Raw genomic sequence first — 17558 nt, 5'->3', positions numbered from 1 at the left:
TGGAGTAAAAGTCCTAAATTTCCTATGAATGGAGGGAATATTACTGTATTTATTAGTTTTCTGTTTCAGGTATGATACTGTATCAGTTTACACTGTAATGACACTTGCAAACTCACGCTGTGCTGCAAATCGGTCTGTTTTGCTGAGGGACAAGCAGATGAATGTGTGATAAAATATATATGGTGTTAAAAAAAATACATGACACAGCAGATGAGAACAGATCCTATTATCTTTTTTATTTGAGCTCCATAAAAAGATTATCTTGCCATTTACTGTCACTGTCTGGAGCTTTTAAGCGGAAAGATACCATTTAATCAGTTATTTAAAAAAAATGTAACATATCAATACATAAGTTTGGCTTTTTGGTTTTAATATTTGTATTGTTCGGTAACCTTTTAATAAAAGCACTCCGATTCCCGTCCCTTCAGTGTTGCCAGACGTACGATAATTATCGTATTTGTACCATAATTTTGACCTCTGTACGATGTACGATCAATAATACCACAATGTACGATAATTTCAGAATTTTGTGACACCATGGTCGTTGTAATTATAGAGCTTCTATTCTCAAAGATCTAGCTGTGTGGATTCTACGTCTACCTTCATGATTGTGAGGAGACGTGAACGTGGCGTTACACATGTCTTTTATCCAACGTCTTCTCAACAAATCATCATCTCTCACGAGCACAAGTTAATGTTCCTGTCGCAGGTCAGTTGTTTCAAAACTGAGGTTGTTAGTTTAACATAAAGTATAGAAAATGAGCGCTGAAAAGGATAAATAGCTGTAACATCTAGATTAATAGCTGTATTTTGAACGTTTGACTAGAGTAAGATAATTAGTTTAGCATTGCAACAAGGTATAGAAAATGAGTGCTGAAAAGGAGAAATAGCTATAACATCTAGATAAATATCTTTATTTTGAACGTTTGACTCAAATACGATAATTTTCTCCCAAATACGATAATTTTGAGCTTCTGGTACGATACTTGGACATTTCCAATCTGGCAACACTGCGTCCCTTCAGCTGTGACATATTCACAATACAACTTGGTCTGTTGTACCTCATTGTTTATATATAGATCAACAGATAAATACAAATTTTGATATTTAATAATACCTGCTGTCTGCGAGCAGCGACATAGTTGAGTTTGACCATCTCTTTCCCAAATTCCTTAAAGCGATTGGCCAAGTCCTGCTCATTGGTGGCGTTCTTAACAGCTTCTAGAGCTTCTTCCACCTGTAAATCAACACACACACATACAAACATCCAACTGTTTAAACATCATCCATAAAATGAAAGGTAGTAGAAAAGTTCCATAAAGCACTTTACTGATGTGGTTGAGTGACGGTTAACTTTTGTAGTGTTTATTATTGGTTCTCCTGGGGCACATTTATTTCTGACAGTTTTCACTCTCTGTAATGAGACTAGCGGAAGAACAAGGAGGTGTTTTGTCCCTTGTGGGACATCTAAAAGTTTCTCAGCCACATCCCACACTCTAAAAGTTCTCCTTTCACAACCATTAAGTTTCACAGATCTTAAGTTCTCAAATTTGCTTAGTGATTATACAACAGAGAGGCCGCTGGGTAAACAAAAAAAGTGGTTTAAACAACATAAACAAAAAAAAAAAGAAGAAGAATTGTGTTTGTTGCTTTATTGCTAGTGGGGAATTAAATCGAAAGAAAACAGAATAGTGCAACTAGAAGCAAAGGATTATGGGTGTGAAAATGAAGGTACAAGAGCAAAAAGCCTAAATTCAGCCATTCTGAAAATAGCCTTATCTACCATAAATACAAATGCAAAATAAGGAGCCTAATTGATGACCGGAGGCAAGAGAAGTGATATTTGAAAAAGCTATTTATGCATTTTAATAGTCTGTCGCAGTTATGCCAGGAGGTTGTTGCTTCAGCAATATGCACTATGCAAATAAACAGCAGGACTCGAGATAAAGACAGTTTCTTTATACTATAATAAATACAACTTGTGCCCTTGAAATTGGTCTCCTTGGATATCGAAACAATTGAGAGGCAGGTCTGGCTTGTTCTAAACCAGTGGACAGTGACCACCTGTGAAGACCCGCTAGTTAAGAGTAGGAAAATAAAATAAAATAAAATTATTATTAATAACAAATAAATAGTGATTAACTTTAAAAATAAACTGCAACTGTGGAAAAAAAAAAGGCCAACAAGAAATGAATAAGAAGCGAACATACGATCTTAAGGTGAGCCAGAAGCCTCATGACGTCGGCCATATCAGCCAGGATGAGGAGGCGAGTGACGGCAGAGAGGAGGGCGCGGGCGGCACGGACCATGGTGCCACGTTTCACAGAGGAACAGGGGTCATCGGCGAACTCTGAGGAGGCCACGCGCATCGTATCACCTGCACAGAGACACAAAACAACCAAGACAAAAGCAAACAACATATGTTTAGAGTTCCACCACACAGCAAATCCCTTGTGCATGTCTAGCATTTTTAATTCGGAACCAAATGAAGCTGCATGGACATGTCAATGGTTTATTAATAGCTGTGCATCTGTTTACCAGTGAAATAAACTGCGAATACAGGCAAGATTGCCAAGAGTGTTCATTAGTGAAACAGCACATTTCAGAAAACAGTGGACAGAGGGTTGCTGGTGTCGGGAAAACAATGTGCCAGTTTTATGTCAAACTGTATCGTCAATGAAATATTCAATTTGTACTTTTCAGAACTTCAAACACAAAAAAGTAGAGATCAATATGTGGAAAATAAAGACAGCATATGCTGGTTAGGTATGTTTTGAAGCGTGGAAGCTGGTTTAAGCTGGCCCTGAGCTGGTTATAAATTGCTTATAAACTGGTTTTAAGCTAGTCTTGAGCAGGACCAGCTTAAACCAGCCTGAACCAGCTGCCATGCTTCAAAACATACCTAACCTGCATATGTTGTTGTTTTTTTCAACAGGGTTAGACCGCACACTTCAGAAAAACATTGACAGAGGGTTGCTGGTATCTGGAAAACAATGTGCCAGTTTTATGTCAAACTGTATTTATCCATGAAATATTAAATTTGTACTTTTCAGAACTTCAACCACAAAAAAGGCAAGATCAATATGTGGAAAATAAAGACAGAATAAAAAAAATTAATACCCTTCCATTGTGACTGACAGTATTCTCTGTTGAAAAAACATAATATACTGGTTAGGTATGTTTTGAAGCATGGAAGCTGGTTTGAGCTGGTCCTGAGCTGGTTATAGATTGGTTATAAGCTGGTTTTAAGCTAGTCTTGAGAAGGACCAGCTTAAAACCAGCTTATAACCTGCTCAGGACAATCTTAAACCAGCTCATGACCAACTAAGGACCAGCTTAAACCAGCTCGAACCAGCTGCCATGCTTCAAAACATACCTAACCAGCATATATTGTTGTTGTTTTTCAACAGGGTTAGACAGCACACTTCAGAAAAACAGTGGACAGAGGGTTGCTGGTGTCTGGAAAACAATGTGCCAGTTTTATGTCAAACTATATTGTAAATGAAATACTAAATTCTTGCTTTTTAAAACATCAACAGCAAAAAAGGTAGAGATCAATATGCAGACAATGAAGACACAATGAAGAAGGGTATTAAAAAAATGTAATACCCTTTCATTGTGACTGACATTATTCCCTGTTGAAAAAACAGCATATGCTGGTTAGGTATGTTTTTATTGCAACAGGGTTAGACAACCATGCACCTCCAAACCTTTATTTAGTACTCTATTTGTCAAAAGTAGTATTTTTATATATTGATGTATATTACTTATGAGGAAAAAGCCAAAAAACTGATTCAGACTGTAAGAATGTTACTGTGGCAAGCTTGCTCAAGTAAAAATGAGCAATTTGTCTTAAGGTTCATTGACAGAATCTATTAATGACCCTACAGTAAGTGGACTCCCACCTTCCATCTGAACAGGAGCCGCAGGCGGGACAGAGTTGATAAATGAAAGCTTACAAAAAGCCCGGCTGAGACATTAGCAAATGTCATTGAATCTGAGAATGATATACAGAGAAGAAAGATTGTGGCAAACTGACTTTCCAGAGTCTGGAGAAAAAAAGAGAGAACAAGAATTTTTGATTTTAAGCCTGTACTGGCTCTGTGTGGGTGAACACTTGCATGCACATAATGAATATGGCTGTGTTTTAGTGTACATGCGTGTTCTGCTAGTTTCTCTCACAGTGAACTGAAACAACAGAATGCCAGCTATTCTTAACAGTGCCTCACTGCTGCCCCTCCACTTTCCAGGGGAAATGTCAGCACTGTCCTCTGGCTCTGTGCATTGTTGTGGCAGCTCTACCTTCACGGATTACCACAGAAGGTTATAATCTTATTTCCATTCTATAGCTCTTCTTTTCCCCCCAGTGTAATTTAACCAAGTCAAAGGGACAGACATAGTCAGGCAGATTCTCATCCGAGCTGTTTGCAATAATGTTAAAATGAACAAAATGTCCTATAAATTCAAAACAAAGGGGCAAAAAAAGCCCCTGCACAATTAAAATAAGTATTAATGATGTCACGATTAAAATGAAATGAGAAAATGAATGAAAAGTGTCAATTCGTGGAATTACAATTCGATCCACTCACACTGCATCACTGCACAACCAATCAAACACATTTCTGTTGAATTTAGGGATGCATTTGCCAATCAGAGGCACTCAGATTAGTCAGTGCTGAAAGCACCGGAGCTGTGATGAGTGTGCACGCTTGCAAATTTCCTCATTATAAACAACACACTGCAGATACGATGTAAATAAAATATTAATTTTGTAGCTTCAGTCAGTATAATGGAAGTTTTTGCATAACTTGTTATTGACAACAGTTTAAAATATTGATTAAAGCACTTGGGTACATTTAAGTATTTGACATTAAAGACAACATATGGCTTTTATAATAATAACACTCTTAAAAATAAAGGTTCCAAAAGGGTGTTTTTGCAGTGATGCCATAGAAGAATCTTTTTTTTTTCAAAGAACCTTTCAGTGAACAGTTCTTCAAGTAATCATTTTAAAAGTCGAAAGGCCCTTTTCTACTATAAAGAACCTTATGCATTTGAAAAGGTTCCATTGATGTTTATGGTTCTTCATAGAACGACTGATGCCAATAAAGAACCTTTATTTTAAAAAATTGAAAAAATTGGCCACACAAATGTAAAAAAAAAATGCCTCTGGAAATACATTTCTGAGCCTGGTTTGGTCAAATCAAAAGCTTCAAAGAAAACCTGTTTTAGACCTGCTTTCAAAGCAGCAGACAGTAATATCACATCCGATGACCTAGAATAAATGAAAGTGAGTGTTAGAGATAACCAAGTCAATATCTGATGAGTACAATGCTGATTTCTCCAGAGAAACTGAATCATAAGTTAAAAAAAGCATTTATACAGTAAACTAAATTCCTTCATCTCACTCTGTCAGAAATAATTTGTTATTCTCTCTACCAACTACTGAACCACACAGACAGGAGTGTGTGGTATCAAGGGCAGGGAATTCATCTATGCTGACTTAAATAAACCAGATGGAGTAGACATCATCTTAGGAGACACAATGTTGACAGCCTGCCTACTTCCAGATGCTGTCTGATAAGAGAGAATTTAAGAGTTTTAGACACACACACACACACACACACACACACACACACACACACATGTTGGGTTTACATGTTTTATGGGGACATTCCATAGGCGTAATGGTTTTTATACTGTACAAACCGTACTTTCTATGGCCCTACACCTACCCTACACCTAAACCTAGCCCTCACAGGAGATTGTGCATACTTTTACTTCCTCAAAAAAACTCATTGTGCATGATTTATAAGCCTGTTTCCTCATGGGGACCTGAAAAATGTCCCCACAAGGTCAAAATCTACTGGTATTCCTATCCTTGTGGGGACATTTGGTCCCCACAACGTAATGAATACCAGGTACACACACACACACACACACACACACACACACACACACACACACACACACACACACACACACTTGTGCTCTCTAAAGAGAGGTAGTGTAGGTAATAAGAGTCAGACAGAGACAGAGATATTAATGCAAATTATTATTGATTTGAGAGAGGAAGTGAAAGAGGTCAATGTTTTGAAACTGATGACTCAACTACATCCATTGGGACTGTCACTCCTTCAGCTCGGTAGCAAATTAAGTCGACTGAGAAAATGATCATCAGCCCACCAGTATTCTGTGTGTTTGTGCCAAAACAAAACACACAGTGACTGATCAAATGTTTAAATGTGAGATGAATGGGAAGTTTTATGGACCTTGGTAGAGCAACTAAACAGGCTAACATTAGTCGAATAGCCTATTGATTCCTGAAATGACCCTCAGCTCTCATTAACTGAAACCACTGCAGTGTTGTTTTTATTCTGCAATGCATCTTCTACATTGTTTTGGACTCTATTCTTGACCTTCTGTAGCACTAAGATAAGTATAGTAAAGTTTATTATTAAATCAAATAAACAAACCGCCAGTTGGACCGGACAAAATGCACTTAAATTTCTCTGAAAAGTCTTAATATGCAATTTTGCTTTGGGAGGGTGAAACATTGCCAACTTATTGGAAACGCTGTCGAATTAGATGAGCAGCTAACGACTGTGAAAAATGACTGGTACTTAAAAACTACTGGTAGCTTAATTGTCTTTTGTTTGAAAGTTAAGTTATTTTTTTTTATTGTCATTAAATGAATAAATCAATAACTGTGGGACACAAGTGACAATTAGATCAAAAAGATTAGTTTCTAATTTCTATTTGAAGTATTTTCTTTGTCCTTTAACCTTTGTTTCACACAGAGTAACAGACGGTCAGCCATGGGAGTGGTAAGCCACTTGGACCATTATGTCCGACCTGTGTTCATTAACCTCATCCTAGCTAAAGGTCGGGGTGCTAATGGTCCACGCGGAGTATTTTAACACACTTCATTCTGGCCCTGCAGCCAGGGCTTGGCTCAGTCTCCATCTGTCAGTGCTGCAGTCCCTTCACTGCAGATCTGAGAATGCTTGTGTATTTTCACCACAAATTACTCAAAAAACGTAGTAAACAGGGATATCTGACTGTGGACCTGTGGAAAAATGTATACTATAGTATGTAAAATTTTAAAAATGTGCTCTTACCAAGACTTATAGGTACTATGTATTGACTTTCACAGGCCTGGAAACCCTTATTTGAAACATTGCCAACATTTCCAGGTTCCCCTGGTTAAGAACTGTAAAAATTATCTTCTGTTTTCCTCTGAATTAGTTATATTTAAAGTCCCTGAATAAAAGACAAAGAATTACCCCAGACTCCCATTAATTAATATTATATTACCAAGTAACTTAATCCACCACCAAACAAATTAAACAAAGATTACACATGCATTACCTCATCAAAGAGTTCTCAAAACAAACCACAAAAAAAAAGAAAACAGATTATTATTAATACGATACAATGGCAGCTAATACATTTCAGCTTTTGGGGTTTAAAAGTGGCTTTTTTTTCTCCGCAACCTCATAATTGCTCTTCGGCTCTGTTTATGGAATGATGAATGCTCTGTGAAACACCATCAATAACTGTTTGCCATTTTCATAGAGGTAATTTGGCTGAGCAAACACTAACTTCAGTCCAGACCAATGAGCTTGCAAGTGTTGGAAAGGGACACTGTGTATGGGAACGATCATAAAAGAAAGGAAAGGAGAGAAAACTCGGTATAAGAGAGAGAGAGAGAGAGAGAGAGAGAGAGAGAGAGAGAGTGCGTAATGTACTGCGTAATGTACTGCCAGATAAGGCTTGTAAATAATAGGCAGGACTTATAGGTGAAGAAGAAAAAGAAAACTTTAGCTTAGCTGTCTGCAAACTGCAACACATGGGCAAAACGCTATTTAAAGTCCACAGCAAATTGGCACTTTAGAGTTATTCAGGGTCAGATAATGTGTCACACTGGTTCCCTGACACACATGACCCTAAAAGATTTGCATTATTCAACATTAAGAAGATCAGGCCCTTTCTTTCGGAATATGCTTCACAACTCATTGTTCAAGCTCTTGTTCTGTCCAGGCTGGACTATTGCAATGCTCTTTTGGCAGGTCTTCCAGCCAGTTTTATTAAACCTTTACAATTAATCCTGAATGTGGCTGCGAGATTAATTTTTAATGAGCTGAAAAGGATGCACGTCACACTTCTCTTCATCAGTTTGCACTGGCTACCAATAGCTGCTCACATAAAATTCAAGGCATTAATGTTTGCCTACAAAACCACCACTGGCTCTGTACCCCTTTTTTTTTTTTTTTTTTTTTTTGGAGTGCAAAAACATACAACATGGTAAACGCAGAAAAACAACAAAAAACAGTACCAACAACAAAAACAGCAATGATAATAAATGAAAATGAGCCAAAAATGACAACCTGAATAATAGTAATGTTATAAGTAGTATTAGCATGTTTAGAAATAATAGAAATAACCATAAATTGAAATAATCGATGATGATAACGATGATATTTTGTAAAGACAGTAAAAGTAATATCAATAATAACAGTAAAATAATAATAATAATAACAACAACAATAACACTAAAGATGGTGATGACAATAATATGTTGTGATGATGTAACAGTAATATCAATAATATTAACAGTAAAAATAATAATAATAATAGTAGTAGTAATAACAATAATAGAGACTGTGATGTAACAATAATATTTTGTGATGATATTTTGTAATGACTGCAACAGTAATATCACTATTAATAATAATAATAATAATAATAATAATAATAATAATAATAATAATAATATAATCACAATTAGTTATATTAATTTATATAAAGGGGAAATTTAATAATGAACCATACCCAACACATACCACACCTATCCTAGCTTCTGTTTCAGTGTACATGTTTTTTTTTTCCCTCCTTCTTCTCTCCATTCAAGGCAACTGTCAGTATTTTGTCTCTGTTCTGTTCTGTTTTCCCAATGTTTTTCCCCTTCTGTTTCTAGTCCATATGGTTTAGTCCTTGTCTCCCCCTTTTGGTTTGTGTTTAGTTGGTTCAGTCTTGCCCATATTTGTATTTCCCCCTCATCATCTCGTCATCTTGTTTGTAACCACGCCTTGTTTTCTGTGTATTTAAGTCTGTGTCTGATCACTCCCAGCTGTCCGTCGTTAATGTTACATGTGCTCGTTTCTTGCTCCTGGTTTTTGTTAGTTTGTATTACATTCAGTGTTTCATTTAATAAACTTTATAATATGTGACCCTGGACCACAAAACCAGTCATAAGGTTAAATTTTACAAAACTGAGATATATACATAAATAAATACGACACACCACCATTATTATTATTATTTATTTTTTTTTTGGTTGTTAATACATATATATATATATATATATATATATATATATATGTATTAACAACCAAAAAAAAAAATAATAATAATAATAATGGTGGTGTGCGGGTTAATGAAAACATATTATGGCTAGGATGATAGTGTTGAGGGAAAGGGTGTTAATAGAGTCAGGGGGTAATTGCCTTGTCTTTGAATAACTGTCCATCAATGTACAATTTGTCCACAGTAAGTATTGCTCTTTTTCCTTCTTTTATCATTTGTTTGCGGATGGGGATTAGCTGTTTACGTCTGTGGATGATTTATTGTGGAAACTGGTCGTTAAGTCCGTAATGAGTGTCCTTTAACTGTCTGCCCTGCCGTTGAACCAGTTCTTTTTGTTTGAAATGTTCGAATTTGGCAATAATTGGGCAGGGTCTGGTGGCGTTACTGAGTTTTTGACCTAAGCGGTGAACACGGTGAAAAGTGATGTTGTTAACAGTTTCCGATGGAAGTTTGAGCTGTTTAACCAGCTGTTGACTGCTTTCTCGGGTTCGTCAGTGGGTGATTCGGAGATAGCGGTGAAAATCAGGTTGTCCCTCATGCTGCATGCTTGTAAGTCCAAAATTGTTTCTTTCATCGTTTTGTTTTCGGAGGTGATGGAAGTGAGTTGGGTGGTAACATTAGATAGTTGCGTTGTGAGGGTTGTAACGGAGTTGTGCAGCGAACTGTTTTCTTGTGTGAGCGTGTCGATTTGTTGTTGGCTGTATTCCAGGCTGTGGCAGAGTTGTTGAAATTCTTTGTGCAGTACTTCTATTAAGGCTACTCTTGCGTCCAGTCCGGATAGTTTATTGTCCATGGATGTAAGTATGTCGCTTACCTCGGGACAGCACGGGGGATGTGAAAATGTAGGTGAAGGAGATGAATTGGATGAAGCTGGTGAGTCCGCCATGCATGGTTTTTTGGCTTTTTGTGAGCGTCCAATGGTGCAGAGTCTATTGTAGCATTCGTCTATGTAGTCTTCTAGGTGATCCAGGTCCAAATTCTAATCCAGTTTATTGTATTTGTGGGAAGTGAAGTAAGAGAGGAAAAAAAAAGTGCGAAAAAGTTTCTCTGCTTCTACCAGCGCGCCGCCGCCATGTTGGGTCACGCACCGTCTCGCGAAAGTCTAGCGTTCACGGAACCATCAGTTAATGCAACAGTACTCCAGTTAACGCTATCTGTACCCCTTTAACTAAATTCATTACTTCAGACTTATGTGCCCTCTAGAAGCTTGCATTCTGCAAGTCAACGGCGCATTATTGGGCCATCCCAAGAGGCACAAAATCACTTTCACGGACTTTCACATGAAATGAACCCTTCTGGTGGAATGACCTGCCCAACTCAATCCGAACAGCTGAGTCCTTAGACAACTTCAAGAATCGGCTAAAAACATATCTTCCATATTTATTTGACCCTCTAACTCTAGCACCCTCTATTCTAATTATATTCTATTCTAAAAAAAACTTTCCCTTTTAGATGTATTCTCGATTAACTTTTCGTAACTGTTTGTTTTCGTCCAAAAAAAAACTAACTAACACTAGCTTCTCTGTTCTTGTTGTATTCTATCTATCTATTTTTAGGCCTCTAACACTAGCTTGCTTTTTCTTTTTTATTCTTTAATTCATTATATAATTAAAAAAACAACCCTTAGGGGTATCATACACATACATGTTTGGTTGCTCAATGGGACGTTGGAATACATCAGCAACAGATTTTGCATGGGACAGTACCTGAGGGTGATAACAGGCTGCTTACCTTGCTTGCGAACGTCCTCTACGGCTGCGATAAGCTCCTCCTTTAGGTCCTGGCTGTCCTTAGCAATCTGCTCGCCCTTTTCTAGAAAGTTCTGGGTCGCCTGCTCCACGGACACAGCCAGCACATGAGCTTTCTTGGAGCGGCCCTTTTTCTTACTGGACGGACCTTTGTTACTGGTGTTGACCAGGGTGGTCACCTGTGGACGAGAAGAGTCATAGATGAAGCTGGACGTAAAGACTTAATCACATTTGGACCAAGCTGCATAAATATAAAGCAAGTCTAGCAACGTAGTTAATTTGCCACATTTAATGAAATGCGCGACGAACACAAGCATGATCGAGTCGAAGTTTGTTTATTTCTAAACCAGTGGGTCAGAAAAACTGCTGGGTTGGTTTGTTGCTTTCAGAATTATGAACAGGTAAGGGGCCGCTCACAACAATCAAAGACAAACATCTACAGTATACGCACATAGACCAATAATTAAAAAACGCAGTCAACCGCAAGGACGTGCCTGTGTGAATAGACCCCAAGTGTCCCCTTCAACCTTCCCATTAAAAGTCAAACAGGAACTATCATCACAACCCAAACTCAAGTATAAATTCTGAACCTTTGAATGGTTTCTTTATAAAACAAGTTTGAGTTTAGTTGGATACATGTAGACATAGAAAGAATAGAAGGTCTGATTTGCAAAAAGAGTCACCACATAATGAACATCCTCAAATGTTTTCGTTATTAAACACACGGATGCATTTGGACAGGGTGAAAATGACATTCCCTATCTACTTGACAAAAGTGATTATTTGCATTGCAGACATTTCTGGCAATTTGTCTACACAATTAGATCTACACACTAATAAAGCCTGTGCTGTTAAGACACATTTTATGTGATGTATAGTGACTCATTCAATAGTCAAGCTTTAAGCTCTCAAAGGGCCCATAAAACAGTGCTGGTTTTCAGTTTTTGCTGCGGGGCTCTGCTGGGACCGTTCTCCCAGGGTAATGTATTTTCAAGGACACCCACGCTAAGCAATTACCATAGTACAACAAAGGACTAACTCGAGTTCCTTGTCCAAACTCAGCCTATACAGCCGATAAAGCTTTAGACCCCATTTGCCTGAACATTTATCACAGTTATTCCCAAAGCTGATGCACAAAAAACACTGGATTACATTAAGGGAAGTTTAATCAAAACAAAGCATAGCTAACATTTAAAGGAGAACATAGTAAGTGATCTTAAGTAAATTCAGCTTGGGTTGCTGATAATGAAAAACATGACATTGGGACAAAAAGATTGAAATGACTTTGCAAGGCAAAGCTAACAGAAGGTAAATATTGCCAACAAATGTTGCATTATGCTTTATTACAGAAAGAGAAATCGAACACTTGTAAACAAGTAAACAGTGTTCAGAAAGTTCAGATGATGCATTAGGGATAAATGTACAGTCAAGACTGTCTTTATCACAAAACAAACACCGTCAAGCCCTTGGTGTGAATAAATGATGCAGTGTTTCATTACTGAATGAATCACGATTTTGAATGAATCAAGTGAGCCAATGATACAGAGGTCAATTCATTTCTGAATGAATCAGCTGAATAAATGACAAAATGAGTCACTCATTAAGACAGTGACTGGCTGCTGCTACTGGCTGTTTTAGTTTCACAATGAAACAAAAAATAATTAATTTATTTTACTTTTTTAATGAAGAGGAACGGTGCTCAAACTAAAAACAAAAACTTATTTCAAGCAATTTGAGTCCAATTTTACAAAAATCTGAACGATTTGTTCAAGAAATCATTCGGAAAATCTGAAAAAATCAGTTAAATAAAAATATAAAAAATAATGTTATGATGCTTTTTGTGGTCTTGACAGCCCTAGTACTCTTTCAGTTGCATCAAATATATTTAAAAAATAAATAAATTATTCAAAAAATCACTTGTGCTACACAGGAAAAATAAACAAATAAAAGTACATACAAGTTTGAAACAACTAATAAATAATGAATAATGAAAAATCATTATTACTGAGTAAATCCTACTGCATCAGATTCACAATTTACTGAAAATTCATGTTTTACTGTACAGTAGCTCCAGTGAAGGAATTCCCGGACACTAGTATCACTCATAACCACACAGTCAATCCCCAATGAGACTTACCTTTTCTTGAATAACACTGTCAGTGTCAATAACAGCGTCAGCAAGACAAATGGAGCACTAACGTTTATAAATGAACCCCAGATCTGTTATTCTCTGTTCTATAATAATGTGGGAACAATAAAATGCCACAACACTCCCACTACAGTCATTTCACAAGGACAGTGGGGAAGTTTTTAATAGTATTATGACAAGAAAAGTGTAAAAGATGGTGGCAATAGAAAGACAGTCAAGATTGGATTTCTGTGTGAACACCTCCTCCTTCCTTATTCTGTGTAACACAGAGAGATGACGTCTATACTTCTGTGCTCAGGGAATTGATTTATAGCACTATAAAGGCTAACCCTCCTATGGAAGCCAGTTTCTGCTACTGAATAAAAAATAAAAAATATAGGTAATTGCGACTTTTTATCTCACAATTCTGACTTTTTTTCTCAGAATTGAAAGTTTGTATCACACAAAGTCTTCTCAGAATTGTGAGGAAAAAACTTGCGATTGCAAGTGATAAAGTCAGATTTGTGAGACATAAACTCACAATTCTGAGGAATAAAGTCGCAATTCTGAGAAATAAGTTTACATCTCGCAATTGTGTTTGTGTCGCAATTCTGAGGAAAAAAAGTCAAAACTGAAGGATGTAAACTTGCAATTTTGAGAAAAAAAGTTAGAATTGTGAGTTTTTATCTTGCAATACTGACTATTTCTCACAATTTTCTCACAAAGAGTTTATATCATACAATTCTGAGAAAAAACGAAGACATTTTGTGCACTTTATAACTCATGATTGTGAGTTTGTCAGAATTGCAAGTTTATTTCTCAGAATTCTAACTTTATAACATGCAATTGTGAGTTTATATCTCAATTCTGAGAAAAAAGTCAGAAATTGTGAGATAAAAAGTCTCAATTGTCTTCCTATTTTTTTATTCAGTGGCGAAAACAGGCTTCCATACCCTCCAGACCCCTGATGAGATGGCTTTCATCATTATCATAATCTGGCCAATACTGACCATGAAAGCTGATCACTTCTAATTAACATATACGTACATTACATGCTACATAATGCTTAAACTGTATAAGGCTGTTTACTGGTTGAAACAGTTGGGTACATATCAAAGCATATCGAGTAAAAATAGTTAGAAATGTTTGTCTTTGAAAGAGGTTTTTCTTCTCATGGACCATTTGATACTTAAAAAATGTAAGATACTTACTTTTTTCCCCTCATTTGTTTTAACGATTGGGCCAAGCTAAAAAATGTAACTCGTTTCACAGAAGCTGTTATGAGCAGCCAGAAGGGAGTGATACTATTATCTTTAAGAAGTGCTCCACTTTTTTACATTTTGGGTAAAACTTAGCCGAGTTTTAGGATATAATATTTAAGAGTCAGACAGATTCCCATATTTATTCAAATGTTACCACAACTGCAACTCATGCAAAGTCCTCCAAGTCCATCTGACAACTCGGGTCTAATTGGAGACACACTCCACTCCTGAAGTTTTATCGGCAGACAGAGACTGGGTTTCCACGGAGACGGCCACAGTCCTGTCAATGCCGTCGACAAAAGGTCCAGGTGAAAATAAAAAAAAGTTGCACTGCCACATTATATTGCACAGCTATGGTGGGGAACCTAACAAACTTATTTATTTATTTAAAATCATTTAGATGTTTTAAATATAGCTTATAGTTCCATATGTACAGTTATTAAAAATGTATAAATAAATAAACTTTTTTTTTTATATTGCTATAAAGATACTGTGAAAAACTACTACTCTCTACAATCGTAAGATAACTCACATAGGCACTCTCTACAGACATCTTCACAATGCCTTCAAATGATGGACGATTTGGCTGGAAGTGCCGTGGGAAAGCTCATTATTTCCCCATGAAGATTCCTAAGACTGTGTTTCAGGTGTCCAAGCCAAACTGATCATGGTTACTAACAGCAAAGGATGTCAAGTGGAAGAAAAGGCGCCATCTAACAGACAAAAGTGTGAGATCCCCCTGTGCTGCAACTTAAAAAGAAAGCTCTGTTTCTACCAGCCAAGCCACAGTCCTTTCACGGTATCAGAAAAACACAGAGGGTGGCAGTAATCCTGCATGGGGGGCCTAAAAGAAGGGAAGTCTTCTTAAATCAAGAAACCTATAGGCTAATTGAACCTGTCAACCTAAAATGACAAATGAAGCGGCATAGCCACTCCACCTGCTTCTGATTTCAAGGAAGTACTGGTGGTGATGAAGTACTCTTAATAGTGATACATAACAACAACACATGAAAAGTTATAATATTTTCAGTGTCAGTCCATTTTCTTGAAAGTGGCAAAATGTCACAAAAAAGTTATAGTGAAGAAGAAAATAACAAGATAGAAAAAAAAGCTCAAATGGTACTGGAGAGTGTTTACACATAACACATTTTTTTCTGTCTGCAATCAAAGTAAAATGCTGTGCCAAGTAACAAAATGAACAAAAAGTAACAAAATGCCAACCGGCTTCTTTGAATGCAACATGAAAAGTGTTAGACAGAAAAATGGCCTTTTTTGTTGCACTATTTATTAATTCACACAGAACATAAGGGCCCATCCACACAGAGATGTGTTTAGCTGTAAAAAAGATCCGGGTTTTGGGAGCCTAAAACTGCTTTTTTTTTAAAAACCGGGTCCCAGAGTGGATAAATCTGAATATTTTGTGAAACACCTAAATCGCGGCCCTAGTCACACACAACGCTACATCACATAACAGCAACTACAACTTTCAAAAATGTATTTGGACAAGTAACAGAGTATTTTTGAGCCGAATACACACTTCTGGGTTTTGGAAAGTCATGGTGCATGGCTCTTTATGATGTCCTGGTATGGGCATTTCTCCCGAAAGAGCGTGCCCGCGCACACATCGACCAAGTGAGAGCAAGAGCGCGCCCATCAACGTGCTTCATTCGGCTGCACTTCTGCATGGGACTTACTCAGGAAGAATGACTTTAAATAAGTGTGGTTTTGAATACTGGTCTGACATGTATACTACATCGTTTTGAGCTGGATTTAGTGGTTTCGTGTGTAGACAGATATTTCTTGAGACAACGCCACAAAATCTATGGCTTCGTGTGGATGAGCCCTTCTATGATCATTACTATCTGACTGTCACAACAGACCTGAAAATGGTAAATCATGCAAATTGTTTGGTAATTAATGGCTGCAATTTAAAAGCTCAATGGTGAAAAAGGTCAAAGTTGAAACTGTTTGAACTGAGTGTCACATTACAATACTTGACCTGCACTAGGGAAAACTAGGGAAGCCATGTAAAACGACCCTTTTTAAAAGTGCCATTAACCTTTTGACAAGTTCAATCAGTCAGGTGTGATTAGAACAGTTAGGGACAGATTTACTAAAAGCTTCCGCCAATGCAAACTCTCTTTCAGAATCAAAAACGACTACATTAGCGAATGAAAAGTATTTTTTTTTTGCAGCTTATTGCATATGCAGAATGTTTAGAGAGTAGAGGAGTGTATTTAAAGAGATAGTTCACCCACAAATGAAATTCTTTCATTAATTACTCACACTTACGTTGTTCCAAAACCGTAAGAGCTTCATTCATCTTCAAAACACAAATTAAGATATTTTTGATGAAACCCGAGAGCTTTCTGACCCTCCATAAACAGCAATGCAACTACCACATTCAAGTCCACATCAGTGGTTCAACCTTAATTTTATGAAGCTACGAGAATTCTTTTTGTCTACAAAGACAACAAAAATAATGACTTTATTCAACAATTTCTTCGTGGTACGCTCTTAAAAGTAAAGGTGCTCCACGATGCCATAGAAGAACCTTTTTTGTCTAAATGGTTCCATAAAGAACCTTTAACATCTGAAGAACCTTTCTGTTTCTTCAGGTTATAAAAAGGTAAGAATGAGATTCTTTAAAGAATCTTTGACTGAATGGTTCTTTGTAGAACCAAAATGGTTCTTCTATAGCATCGCCATGAAGAACCTTTTAAAGCACCTTTATTTTTAAGAGTGTAGTGACATGAAATAAACAAATACATAAAAATACTAAATTTAAATTTGCATTTGTGCAACTGCTTGCAACTACTTGCGCAATAAAGAACTCATGCAGCAGAGAGAAAATGTGCAGACAAACTAACCATGCAAAGTTTTCAGGAGTACTTCAAACAGTTGCAGCAACTATAAAAAGTTTTTAGCATCTTTCTAGCCATTGTCCTGAGATGTGACGTTCCACTTCATTTACTAGATTTAAACATTTGAATTGTTCTTTGACAGCTCAGTTAGACAACTGACCACAGAGTGATTCAGCAGCACTGTGAG

General features: G+C 36.9%; 1 protein-coding gene across 1 annotated transcript in view; it reads right to left on the bottom strand.

Annotated features, from left to right (window-relative positions):
* Positions 1-17558, bottom strand: part of ctnna2 (catenin (cadherin-associated protein), alpha 2) — a 509795-nt gene that overhangs the window by 401006 nt on the left and 91231 nt on the right. Inside the window, exons 3-5 of the mRNA XM_073841829.1 lie at positions 11101-11296; positions 2211-2377; positions 1118-1237 (exon numbers count right to left, since the gene is read on the bottom strand). Of these exons, the coding sequence (XP_073697930.1) occupies positions 1118-1237; positions 2211-2377; positions 11101-11296 (483 nt within the window). The remainder of the gene's footprint in view (positions 1-1117; positions 1238-2210; positions 2378-11100; positions 11297-17558) is intronic.

This window comes from Garra rufa, chromosome 6 (assembly GCF_049309525.1).
Source record: "Garra rufa chromosome 6, GarRuf1.0, whole genome shotgun sequence".
Lineage (NCBI taxonomy): Eukaryota > Metazoa > Chordata > Actinopteri > Cypriniformes > Cyprinidae > Garra > Garra rufa.
This window is presented reverse-complemented; position numbering and strand designations above follow the sequence as displayed.